We start from the raw sequence: 13,647 nt of genomic DNA, 5'->3' as shown, positions 1-13,647 counted from the left end.
CTAGAAAAGAAGTGACCGAGAGCACAATATCGAAGCCTCCCATACCAGAGGGCAAAAACTAATACTCCCTCCGGTTTATATTACTTGATACTAAAATGGATATATCTACAATTAAAAAGCATCTAGATACATCTATATTAATCTATATTAGTGTCAAGTTTATGAATCGGAGGGAGTACAATTTGATAGAAAAACTTCAAGGAACGGAAAGCGCAACAAACCGTTTCAAAAGTAATAAAGGAAACACAACATATGATATTAATAGTTAATATTTCTATTAATATTTCCTCTCTTAGCCAATATGTGTTTGGAAGAAATTACAAGCTCACCTTGTGGAAAAGGCCTTTACATAAGTAGTTTTTTTTAAGTAGGTAGTTGGAGTAGTTTGAGTTCAACGTGTGTGGAGTTTTCCGAGAACATCCCGATATGAAGTTGCCCATATGGCCAAGTGATCCAACTATATATTTTAGGCATGTATGTCGTATAGCCAATGACGTAGTATTCACCTTTTCCAGTATTCAATTTGCATATAATTTTTTTATGAACCTACTCATTTGTTCTATATATATGAACATAAATTTTCAAAAAAAGAAGTAATCGTGTAAATATATAGTATTATTACAGAATTCAAAAAACTATAGCCTTTAAGTAGTCCAAGATACAATCCAAAGGAAACAAAAAATTGGCATCACGCATGGCTCTATGAAGATCCTGGAACCTAGCTAGTTTTGATCTATAAACTTCCCTAAGGGCTTCTCAACCTGTTTCATCACTGCCTCCCACCCTGCATGTGTTGGGTGCATGTCATCCCAGTAGAAAAATTTGTTGGACTTGTCGCACACGCTGTAAAGAAGCTCCGACGACTCGCCTTGTTGTCCACAGTAACCCTTTGGATCGAAACTCTCACAGCACGGCGACAACTTCCGCTTGAATTGCTTGGATAGCTCTTGGCCTTTACCTATAGGTACATCAGATAAAATTGTTCACATCAATTTCAAGCACACAACCAAATACATAGATTAGAAAAATCTTATCCTTAATAGCATTGAGACTTGCAGATGCATGCATGTATGTACGTACCTGGCACATTATCCACGATGTTACTGAAGGCGGTGTAGAGGTCAACAACGTGGACATTCTTCTTTGCTGCCATCACTTGCTTCAAGTTATTGTTATGGACAGATGCACCCAGGTTTCCGAAAACATCGCACGCGGTGTAGTTGCTGGTCCTTGTTTGCGATGGTGTGCAACCGACTGGGTGCAAGTTGTTCACAAGAACCTTTGTCACCCCGAGCTTCTGCAGTTGGTCCACATTGTCGGCAATCTCCTTGGTCACCTTCGCAATATAAGCATTGATCTGAACATACATGATAGTATCAAATTTAGTAAGCAAAAAGCAGAGATAAATAAATAAATAAACTGTTCAAAGTTTTGGTCTGCTGGTAGCTACTTACATCGTTTGGGGCACTCAGACCAATCACGCCGGTGTTCCCGTAGTAGTCGTTGCCGGAGATGGCCACGAGGGCCACGGAGCGACTCAGTTGCTTCTCTGAGATGATCCCATCTTTAACCATCTTCCTGAAAGTTTCCACTTGCTTGGCGAGGGTGGGAATCTTGTGTGCGGACGTGGTATCCAGCACGCCAGCGCCACCATGAGCGAAGGTCATGCCGGACGGGTCGCAGGTCTTCTCCGCCGTGAGGGCGTGGGCTGGAGGTGCTTCCTCGAGCCCCAGGATCGTTGCTGAAAGTTACAAGAGATCACACGTGTGAGTATATATACTATAGCCAATTGGAATAGTTGAAATAATCATAAGGTGCATACCAATGAAATCGGACTGAATTTTATAGTTGGAGAAGCGTCCCGACGGAGTATTTGGTCGTGGGTTTCCATCGGCGTCAACATAGGAGGAGCCGTAGGGGTACGCCCACTGCCGCGACATCTGGGTGACGGGGTCGGTTAGCGGGAGGTTCCCGTTGTCGGCGAAGTCATCCCCGAAGACGAAAAGGCTGTAGCTTGACGATTTCTTCTGATGGCCGTCGGCAGGGGCAGGCCGTGCCTCAACGCCATTGGGGTTTAGAACAAGGGCGAGGAGGAGGATGACGCCCAGGACGGCCGTATGAAGCTTCATTGACTCTAGTGCTTATGTTGCGGACGCGGATCGTCGAGTTGGTTTCTGTGTGGTACTTAGCCGCACGGCGAGGATCACCGAACTTTGTCTTCTGCGATGCGCTCCTCTCTTGTATTTATGGAACCAGCAACGCAAAGCTCAAACACCAGGAAGGTGAAGTCGTAAACGGACTCGCGGTATCGGTCGGAATCGGAGACCATAGCTATACGTACATGCTACAGCACGGTTGGACACGGAGTCGCATACGCGTCACGTACGTACAGCACAATCGGACACGGAGTTCACTAGCCAAGCCAACGACCAGCTGCACGTCATGGCCGATGGCCCTCATTGTATATGGTGAACCCTTCCGGAAATTTAATTCGGCTCCCGGATGCGTATGCTCCCTCTACCAACAAAACATATTTTGAAGTGTGGAAAAATTTTGATAAAAAATTCTACATGTACATCTCCATAATATATGTGTATGCGTCAAGTTTCACGAAAAAATAATATTTTTTGTGGCCTGTGTAAAAAAGAGAAAACTTATCTTGTGAAAAGCATTGTTTTCAGCACTGAATTTTGTCTTTTTTACACACGTCACATGATAAGTTCATTTTTTATGAAACGACTTTGTGAGCGCGTAGCACGTGAAGATGTACGTGCGAATTTTTTGTTTCAATTTTTTTGAAATTTAAAATGTGTGTAAGATGCATTTCAAAATATAGGGAGCATATGCTCCCATGTTCCAAAACACCACTCCCGAACCCTTCGGGCTTTCTCCTTTGGACATTTTAAGAATCGAGGCGAAACCTTGGCTTATTACTTATTTATTTCATGAAAATTGTATCGATATATCAATAATTATCATAGCAGTACAAAAAACCTAAGAAGTGACAAAAAAAATATAAATAGACCCATAGACCACCTAGCGATAACTACATGCATTGTCACTGCATTGGGTCAAAGCTTGTCTTTTTTTTTTGTGAATTGGTCAAAGTTTGTCGAAGTAGAACATGTTGTAGTAGAAAAAAAGGAAAGTCATCATGCTAAGAGCATCTCTAGCACAGCCCTTAAACACGTGAACTGAAAAATGAGAGTTCAGTTCACCGAATTCGAGTTTACGGGCCGGAAAACCGTTGTCACGGATTAGAAACCATAAAAGTGGAACTGAAAAGCGGAATTCGAAATGGCGCGGGTAAATTAGGCGATGATCATAGTTTGACATGAAATTGATGCTCCGATTGAGCATCAAAACTTACATTGTTCGAGAAATTAAAGCTATATTACTGGTACACCGGCGAGCGCTACTTTAGCTAAGCAAAATGCGGCCAATATAGTGACCTACGCGCGCGGCGGTGCCGGTGGTGGCGCAGCGTGTCGGCGACAGACGGCGCCGACGCTGTCGTGGACGAGCTTCACGCGTCGTCGGCGTCAAGCTCGACTATTTCGAGCTTGACGCGGCGGACGCAGGCCTCCCGGCGGGCCGCCTCGTATTCTCGGACCTGGCGGACGGCGTCCGCCTCCTCCCGGCGGAAGCGAGTGCGAGCCTCCGCCTCGCTAACGGCCTTGGTCTGCGCGAGGACAGCCTCCTCCTCGTCGCTTCCGTGGACGTAGTCCCCGACGGAGATGGTGGGCGACCGCGCGGGGATGAGGTCCCCGTCGTCGCTGCTATCCGCGACGGGGAGCCGTGGTGCGCGGCTTGACTGGCCGAACGAGGAGCCCTCGCCAGTGTTGCCGTACCTGGCGAGCTTCCCTGGGGGCGTGAGCCCCATTCGTCCACCGGCAGGCGCTGCGCTTGCGCGCGCCCTCCGACTTCTTCCATTCCCGCTGCTCCGCCTCAGTGCGGAACATAGGCGGATGAGGTGGCAAGTCGCCGCCGGCCAATCTGGCGCCACGGCCTTGGGAGACGCCACGGGATGCTACCGCGCCGACGCGGGGGCTGGATCGCTGCCTGGGACTCGCTGGATTGCTCGTCGGAAAAAGTTCTTGGCGGCGGCGAAGGGAGTGGAACGGTGGAGGGGAGTAGGGTTTGTGAACCGAACTTCCCTCCGTGAACCCTTTTAATACGGGGCGACCGATGGATTTCTCGGGGGCCCGAACTCGCTTTACGGGCCAGGCCGCAAGTTCGGGCTCCGTTCTAGCCCAATTTCGGCCCGAACCCCTATTCTCACTGGAATTTTACGGTTTCGACCGCGAGTTCGGGCTCCGCTAGAGATGCTCTAAGGCTGCAAAGAACCAACGCACGGGAGCAACCATCATCAAAGATGAGAGTCGTAGGTCATAAGAGATAGAACTAAAACTGCACCAACAAACACGAAAACCGACTAGATCCCAGGAGATTCACGGGATGCAAACTCTAGGCACCCTCCGCCGGTGCTAAACGCACCACCAAAGAAATGATAGAGTGGGGAGGACCTTATTTTGACTTCAAGATATAGTCGCCGCCTCACCGTCTGAAATAAGACATTGAGAAAGAAATCTAAAGAAAGAACGGGAACAGTTTCGCTGGCGAGGACCCGTAATCCGACACGCCTCCAAGTCTCCAGGGCCATAAGAGGCGGAACGGATTGGCGGCGGATTGAGGTAGACCAAGAGAGACATCGTTCTAGTGGTGATGTCCACGCTCCTAGTTCGGGCTTATAATTATGATTTTTCTAAAAGGAGATAATGACCCGGGCTCTTTGCACCAATCAATGCAGACGGCCTTATAATTAATGAACCTGCTTACGAATTAAGGGCTCACTCTCCCAATTGTATTATTCAAGTCCATAATAGGTTAGTAAGTCTAGAAAAGAAGTGACCGAGAGCACAATATCGAAGCCTCCCATACCAGAGGGCAAAAACTAATACTTCCTCCGGTTTATATTACTTGATACTAAAATGGATATATCTACAATTAAAAATCATCTAGATACATCTATATTAATCTATATTAGTGTCAAGTTTATGAATCGGAGGGAGTACAATTTGATAGAAAAACTTCAAGGAACGGAAAGCGCAACAAACCGTTTCAAAAGTAATAAAGGAAACACAACATATGATATTAATAGTTAATATTTCTATTAATATTTCTATGGTCCTCAAAATCATTCTAGAGACAATTTGGCATATGGGTGTTGATTAAATCAAGAAGCAATTGGGGAATTTAAATAAAGGAATGAAGTATACAGGGATGCTGGCTAGACAGGTTCTAATAAGAATAACTCAGCATAGGACAAAAGCTTCCCTCTCTACCCACCTATTCTCTCGAGAATTTTATCAATGAGTTGCAAAGCAACCCTAGTGAGTTTTTTAATGGTGATGAGGTATCCCCAAATAATGGGGAATTTCCCAATGGGACCTGAAAAAATGTTCTAGTCCTATTTGGTATGAGTTCACTTCTGCCATATTTTATCCTCATACTAGACGTCTGCTCAGAGCTGGTGATGATCCACTTAAGATTTGTAACCAGTTGCTCATCATTTCCAGAGAAAAGAAGTTGTCATCTGCATACTAGAGGCGGTTGACACTGTGAAAATATTATGGGAGGCGTTAAACCCTAATCGGGCCGCCGGTGTGACATATATATATCAAGGACATTACATGTGGGACCGTATACCACGGTACATACAGGAGATATACATGAACTCTAGACAGCTACATATATACAGTTTAACACTCCCCCTCAATCATAACTTATCCAAGTTAAGATTGCGACGAAAGACTTCTAGCTGTCTAGTAGCAAGTGCCTTTGTAAAACCATCAGCCACTTGATCTCCTGAAGGTATAAACCGAATGTCCAATAATTTCGTAGCAACTCTCTCACGAACAAAATGATAATCCACCTCAATATGCTTTGTCCTAGCATGAAAGACAGGGTTAGCAGAGAGATATGTTGCTCCAAGATTGTCACACCATAACACCGCTCGTCGAGGCTGCGGTACTCCCAATTCAGCAAGCAATGTTTGTATCCATATAACTTCAGCAGTAGCATTAGCCAATGCTTTATACTCAGCCTCTGTACTAGACCGAGAGACTGTAGCTTGCTTCCTCGCACTCCACGAGACAAGATTTGGACCCAGAAACACTGCAAAACCACCAGTAGACCTTCTGTCATCAGGACAGCCTGCCCAATCAGCATCAGAAAACGCACTGACAAGAATGGAGGATGATCGCCTCAAGGATAGACCAAGTGATATAGTACCACGCAGATACCGCAAAATCCTATTGACAGCTGTCCAATGAACAGTAGTCGGTGCATGCAGAAACTGACACACTTTGTTGACAGCAAAGGAAATATCAGGTCTAGTCAGTGTCATATACTGTAAAGCTCCAACAATGCTTCTATAGCGAGTGGAATCCTCGCCACTCAGCAAATCTCCATCAGTCAAGGATAATTTCTCTGTTACAGACAAAGAAGTGTCCACTGTTTTGCACATATACATATTGACCCGATGAAGTAAATCATGTGCATATTTTTCTTCATACAAAATAATACCATCATGTACCTTCTATACTTCAATCCCAAGAAAATAGTGAAGTTCACCCAAATCCTTTAAGGCAAAGTCCATGCCAAGATCATGAAGAAGTGCATCCACAGCCTTCTCTGACAACTGACAACAACAATATCATCCACATAGATGAGCATATATATCGATACTCCCCCTTTGTTGTAGAAGAACAGAGAAGTATCACCCTTGGAGGCTGAAAAACCAAGAGACTGGAGCTTAGAGCTAAGGCGAGAATACCAGGCTCGCGGAGCTTGTTTGAGTCCATACAACGCCTTGTCGAGTGATACGTCTCCGACGTATCGATAATTTCTTATGTTCCATGCCACATTATTGATGATATCTACATGTTTTATGCATACTTTATGTCATATTTAGGCATTTTCCGGCACTAACCTATTAACGAGATGCCGAAGAGCCGATTGTCTGTTTTCTGCTGTTTTTGGTTTCAGAAATCCTAGTAAGGAAATATTCTCGGAATTGGACGAAATCAACGCCCGGGGTCCTATTTTTGCACGAAGCTTCCGGAAGACCGGAGGGAGACGAAGTGGGGCCACGGGGCGCCGCCACACTAGGGCGGCGCGGCCTAAGGGGGCCGCGCGGCCCTAGCGTGTGGGGCCCCGTGACTCTCCCGACTCTGCCCTTCCGCCTACTTAAAGCCTTCGTCGCGAAACCCCCAGTACCGAGAGCCACGATACGGAAAACCTTCCAGAGACGCCGCCGCCGCCAATCCCATCTCGGGGGATTCAGGAGATCGCCTCCGGCACCCTGCCGGAGAGGGGAATCATCTCCCGGAGGACTCTTCACCGCCATGGTCGCCTCCGGAGTGATGAGTGAGTAGTTCACCCCTGGACTATGGGTCCATAGCGGTAGCTAGATGGCCGTCTTCTCCTTATGTGCTTCATTGTCGGATCTTGTGATCTCGCCTAACATGATCAAGATCATCTATCCGTAATGCTATATGTTGTGTTTGTCGGGATCCGATGGATAGAGAATACTATGTTATGTTGATTATCAATCTATTACCTATGTGTTGTTTATGATCTTGCATGCTCTCCGTTATTAGTAGAGGCTCGGCCAAGTTTTTACTCTTAACTCCAAGAGGGAGTATTTATGCTCGATAGTGGGTTCATGCCTCCATTAAATGCGGGACAGATGACAGAAAGTTCTAAGGTTGTGGATGTGATGTTGCCACTAGGGATAAAACATTGATGCTATGTCCGAGGATGTAGTTATTGATTACATTACGCACCATACTTAATACAATTGTCTGTTGTTTACAACTTAATACTGGAAGGGGTTCGGATGATAACCTGAAGGTGGACTTTTTAGGCATAGATGCATGCTGGATAGCGGTCTATGTACTTTGTCGTAATGCCCAACTAAATCTCACTATACTTATCATATCATGTATGTGCATGGTCATGCCCTCTCTATTTGTCAATTGCCCAACTGTAATTTGTTCACCCAACATGCTATTTATCTTATGGGAGAGACACCTCTAGTGAACTGTGGACCCCGGTCCATTCTTTTACATTGAATACAATCTCATCGCAATACTTGTTCTACTGTTTTCCGCAAACAATCATCATCCACACTATACATCTAATCCTTTGTTACAGCAAGCCAGTGAGATTGACAACCTTACTGTTTCGTTGGGGCAAAGTACTTTGGTTGTGTTGTGCAGGTTCCACGTTGGCGCCGGAATCCCTGGTGTTGCGCCGCACTACATTCCGCCACCAACAACCTTCAACGTGCTTCTTGACTCCTACTGGTTCGATAAACCTTGGTTTCTTACTGAGGGAAAACTTACTGCTGTGCGCATCACACCTTCCTCTTGGGGTTCCCAACGAACGTGTGTATTACACGCCATCAAGCATATTTTCTGGCGCCGTTGCCGGGGAGATCAAGACACGCTGCAAGGGGAGTCTCCACAATCCAATCTCTTTACTTTGTTTTTGTCTTGCTTTATTTTATTTACTTTCTTGTTTGCTGCACTAAATCAAAACACAAAAAAATTAGTTGCTAGTTTTACTTTATTTACTGTCTTGTTCTCTATATCAAAAACATAAAAAAAAATTTAGTTACTTGCATTTACTTTATTTAGTTTGCTTTATTCACTACTGCTAAAAATGAGTAATCCGGAAGTTGAAGTTCGTTCCTTTAAGCAACAAGGGGGAGAAAGTTTTAAAGATGCTTGGTATAGAATTAGTGATGCTCATCATAGGTGCATTAAGAAACACTCCACTATTATACTACTTAGGAACTTTTATGTTGGAATCTCTAGCTGGAATAGGTATGTTCTTGATACTCTTGCGGGAGGAAATTTCCTAGGCACTCCGGCCTTAGAAGCTAGTTGCATTATTGAGAGTCTAGTTGGAATACCACCTGTTAATGAAGCTAAAATTGAAATCTCTCTTGAAGATGTCATGAAAAAGTTGGAGGCCATAGAGAAAGATCTTCCAAGTATTGAGACTAAATTGGGAATATTACTTAATAGCACCGATAAACTTGATAAATCTCTAGGTGGAATTAATGAGAGAATTGCTGTTTTAGAAACTTGTGCTACTCATGATAATCGAACCCATAGGATTAGTGAACTTGAAGAAGCTACGGGAATCTTGGGTTCAACTTTTTCTTCTCTTAAGTTTAAGGAGAAAGCTTATGTGGGTAAGGAGCAAAAGTTTATGTATGTCTCTAAAGTGCCTAAACCAAAAAAAAATATTTATAGGCCTAAAATTGACAAAGCCCTTAGTACCACTACGGATGGGGGAGCTTATGATGTTGATACTTCGTCCCTTGATAACACTTGATATATACTTTCTGCGCCTAGCTGAAAGGCGTTAAAGAAAAGCGCTTATGGGAGACAACCCATGTTTTTACTACAGTACTTTTATTTTATATTTGAGTCTTGGAAGTTGTTACTACTGTAGCAACCTCTTCTTATCTTAGTTTTGTGCATTGTTGTGCCAAGTAAAGTCTTTGATAGTAAGGTTCATACTAGATTTGGATTACTGCGCGAAACAGATTTCTTGCTGTCACGAATTTCGACCTGCCTCTCTGTAGGTAGCTCAGAAAAATATGCCAATTTACGTGCGTGATCCTCAGATATGTACGCAACTTTCATTAAATTTGGGAATTTTCATTTGAGCAAGTCGGTGCCTCAATAAAATCCGTCTTTACGGACTGTTCTGTTTTGACAGATTCTGCCTTTTATTTCGCATTGCCTCTTTTGCTATGTTGGATGAATTTCTTTGTTCCATTAATGTCCAGTAGCTTTGTGCAATGTCCGAAGTGTTAAGAATGATTATGTCACCTCTGAACATGTGAATTTTTATTATGCACTAACCCTCTAATGAGTTGTTTCGAGTTTGGTGTGGAGGAAGTTTTCAAGGATCAAGAGAGGGAGATGATACAATATGATCAAGGAGAGTGAAAGCTCTAAGCTTGGGGATGCCCCGGTTGTTCACCCCTGCATATTTTAAGAAGACTCAAGCGTCTAAGCTTGGGGATGCCCAAGGCATCCCCTTCTTCATCGACAACATTATCAGGTTCCTCCCCCGAAACTATATTTTTATTCCATCACATCTTATGTGCTTTGCTTGGAGCGTCGGTTTGTTTTTGTTTTTGTTTTTGTTTGAATAAAATGGATCCTAGCATTCATTTTGTGGGAGAGAGACACGCTCCGTTGTTGCATATGGACAAATATGTCCTTAGGCTTTACTCATAGTATTCATGGCGAAGGTTGAATCTTCTTCGTTAAATTGTTATATGGTTGGAATCGGGAAATGCTACATGTAGTAATTCTAAAATGTCTTGAATAATTTGATACTTGGCAATTGTTGTGCTCATGTTTAAGCTCTTGCATCATATACTTTGCACCTATTAATGAAGAAATACATAGAGCTTGCTAAATTTGGTTTGCATAATTGGTCTCTCTAAAGTCTAGATAATTTCTAGTATTGAGTTTGAACAACAAGGAAGACGGTGTAGAGTCTTATAATGTTTACAATATGTTTTTTATGTGAGTTTTGCTGCACCGGTTCATCCTTGTGTTTGTTTCAAATAACCTTGCTAGCCTAAACCTTGTATCGAGAGGGAATACTTCTCATGCATCCAAAATCCTTGAGCCAACCACTATGCCATTTGTGTCCACCATACCTACCTACTACATGATATTTCTCCGCCATTCCAAAGTAAATTGCTTGAGTGCTACCTTTAAAATTTCCATTCTTTACCTTTGCAATATATAGCTCATGGGACAAATAGCTTAAAAACTATTGTGGTATTGAATATGTACTTATGGACTTTATTTCTTATTAAGTTGTTTATTGTGCGATAACCATGTTCCTGGGGACGCCATCAACTACTCTTTGTTGAATATCATGTGAGTTGCTATGCATGTCCGTCTTGTCTGAAGTAAGGGAGATTTACCACTCATTTAATGGTTAGAGCATGCATAATGTTAGAGAAGAACATTGGGCCGCTAACTAAAGCCATGAATCATGGTGGAAGTTTCAGTTTTGGACATATATCCTCAATCTCATATGAGAACATTAATTGTTGCTAAATGCTTATGCATTAAAGAGGAGTCCATTATCTGTTGTCTATGTTCTCCCGGTATGGATGTCTAAGTTGAGAATAATCAAAAGCGAGAAATCCAAATGCGAGCTTTCTCCTTAGACCTTTGTACAGGCGGCATAGAGGTACCCCTTTGTGACACTTGGTTAAAACATGTGTATTGCGATGATAATCCCGGTAATCCAAGCTAATTAGGACAAGGTGCGGGCACTATTAGTATACTATGCATGAGGCTTGCAACTTGTAAGATATAATTTACATGATACATATGCTTTATTACTACCGTTGACAAAATTGTTTCTTGTTTTCAAAACCAAAGCTCTAGCACAAATATAGCAATCAATGCTTCCCTCTGCGAAGGGCCTTTCTTTTACTTTTATGTTGAGTCGAGTTCACCTATCTCTCTCCACCTCAATAAGCAAACACTTGTGTGAACTGTGCATTGATTCCTACATACTTGCATATTGCACTTGTTATATTACTTTACATTGACAATATCCATGAGATATACATGTTATAAGTTGAAAGCAACCGCTGAAACTCAATCTTCCTTTGTGTTGCTTGATACGTCCAAAACGTATCTACTTTCCCGAACACTTTTGCTATTGTTTTTCCTCTAATTTGTGTATTTTGGATGCAACTAACACGGACTAACGCTGTTTTCAGCAGAACTGCTCTGGTGTCTCGTTTTTGTGCAGAAATCCAACTTTCGGGAAAAACCTCGGAATTTATGCGAAGGCCCTATTTTCCCAGGAAACTAACGGAGCCGAAGGGCAATTGAAGTGGAGGCCCGAGGGCCCCACACCATAGGGCGGCGCGGCCCGGGGGGCCCGCGCGGCCTCGTGGTGTGGCCCCCTCGGCCGGCCTCCGACGCCCTCCTTCGGACTACTTATTCGCCTCGACCTAAAAACGCCGTAAAAGAAGTCGAAGTCGCCGTAAACCCTCCGAACGCCGCCACATCGCGAAACTCCGTCTCGGGAGCCAGAAGTCTCCGTTCTGGCACTCCGCCGGGACGGGGAATTGGAGGAGATCATCACCGCCATCACCGCCAACGCCTCTACATCAACCAGCAATGTTTCCCCCATCCATGTGTGAGTAATTCCCCCGCTGTAGGCCGAAGGGGATGGTAGGGATTGGATGAGATTGGTCATGTAATAGCATAAGATTGTTAGGGCATAGTGCCTAGTGTCCGTAGATGGTACTTTTATGATATTGTTGCAACTTGTTATGCTTAATGCTTGTCACTAGGGCCCGATTGCCATGATCTCAGATCTGAACATGTTATTGATTCATGAAGATATTCGTTGTTTATGATCTTACCTGCAAGTTGTATACACATGTCGCTGTCCGGAACCGATGGCCCCGAAGTGACAGAAATCGGGACAACCGGAGGGAATGGCAGTGATGTGAGGATCACATGTGTTCACGGAGTGTTAATGCTTTGCTCCGGTACTCTATTAAAAGGAGTACCTTAATATCCGAGTAGTTTCCCTTGAGGCCCGGCTGCCACCGGCTGGTAGGACAAAAGATGTTGTGCAAGTTTCTCATTGCGAGCACGTACGACTATAATTGGAACACATGCCTATTGATTGATTAGTACTTGGATACCGTTTTATTATTATCTCGCAAATGCCACTGCTATGATTGTTACATGAGTTTCTCTCATCCATGCAACGCCCGTCACCCGTCCCCGTGCCTACGATATTTTAATCCTCGCTGTTTACTATAATCACTACTGCTGTCTTTGTTACTCTGTCGTTGTTATTTCACTACTTGCTACTACTATAAAACTGTTACTACTGATAAACTCTTGCGAGCAAGTCTGTTTCCAGGTGCAGCTGAATTGACAACTCCGCTGTTAAGACTTTCAAGTATTCTTTGTCTCCCCTTGTGTCGAATCAATAAATTGGGTAATACTTCCCTCGAAGACTGTTGCGATCCCCTATACTTGTGGGTCATCAAGACTATTTTCTGGCGCCGTTGCCGGGAGCATAGCTTTATTTGGAAGTTCACTTGGATTAATATTGTTCGCTGCAAATTCTCCATCATGGGTAAACCTCGCGATACTAAGATCGCCATATTACCATCCACTACAAGAAAAGGTACAATTCGAGTACCTCCGCTACACTTGATTCACCATCCGTGATTGATAAACTTGTTTCACCGCCACATGCTTCGCATGCGGGTACATCTGCTGAATCTGAACACTCTCATAATATTGATAATGTTTCTGCTGTGCTTGATGATAGTGGTTCATTGGGATCTTTTCTAGATGCTACAATTGCTAAATCTAGACAAATTGAAAATACCGAAACTCCTAATGCTACTACACTCGTTAGTTCACCTGAACTTGATTATTTTAGTGATGATCTTGAGGAAGATTATGTGGAACTTGATGATGATTTTATTGAAAAATGCCATGCTACTACCGATGCAAGAAAAATTAAAAAGTTGCTTGCAGAACATAC

At 43.7% G+C, this 13,647-nt stretch overlaps 1 protein-coding gene across 1 annotated transcript; it reads right to left on the bottom strand.

Annotated features, from left to right (window-relative positions):
• Positions 1-722: 722 nt before the first annotated feature.
• Positions 723-2,129, bottom strand: LOC124685896 (GDSL esterase/lipase At5g03600-like). Its single transcript, XM_047219919.1, has 4 exons — positions 1,823-2,129; positions 1,455-1,741; positions 1,081-1,357; positions 723-958 (listed from the first exon to the last, which is right to left on the bottom strand). The coding sequence occupies exons 1-4, from the start codon at positions 2,127-2,129 to the stop codon at positions 723-725; spliced, it is 1,107 nt and encodes a 368-aa protein (XP_047075875.1).
• Between the last annotated feature and the right edge of the window lie 11,518 nt (positions 2,130-13,647).

Source organism: Lolium rigidum, chromosome 2 (assembly GCF_022539505.1).
Source record: "Lolium rigidum isolate FL_2022 chromosome 2, APGP_CSIRO_Lrig_0.1, whole genome shotgun sequence".
Taxonomy (NCBI): domain Eukaryota; kingdom Viridiplantae; phylum Streptophyta; class Magnoliopsida; order Poales; family Poaceae; genus Lolium; species Lolium rigidum.
The sequence above is the reverse complement of the archived record's forward strand: the minus strand, read 5'-3'. Positions and strand labels throughout refer to the sequence as shown.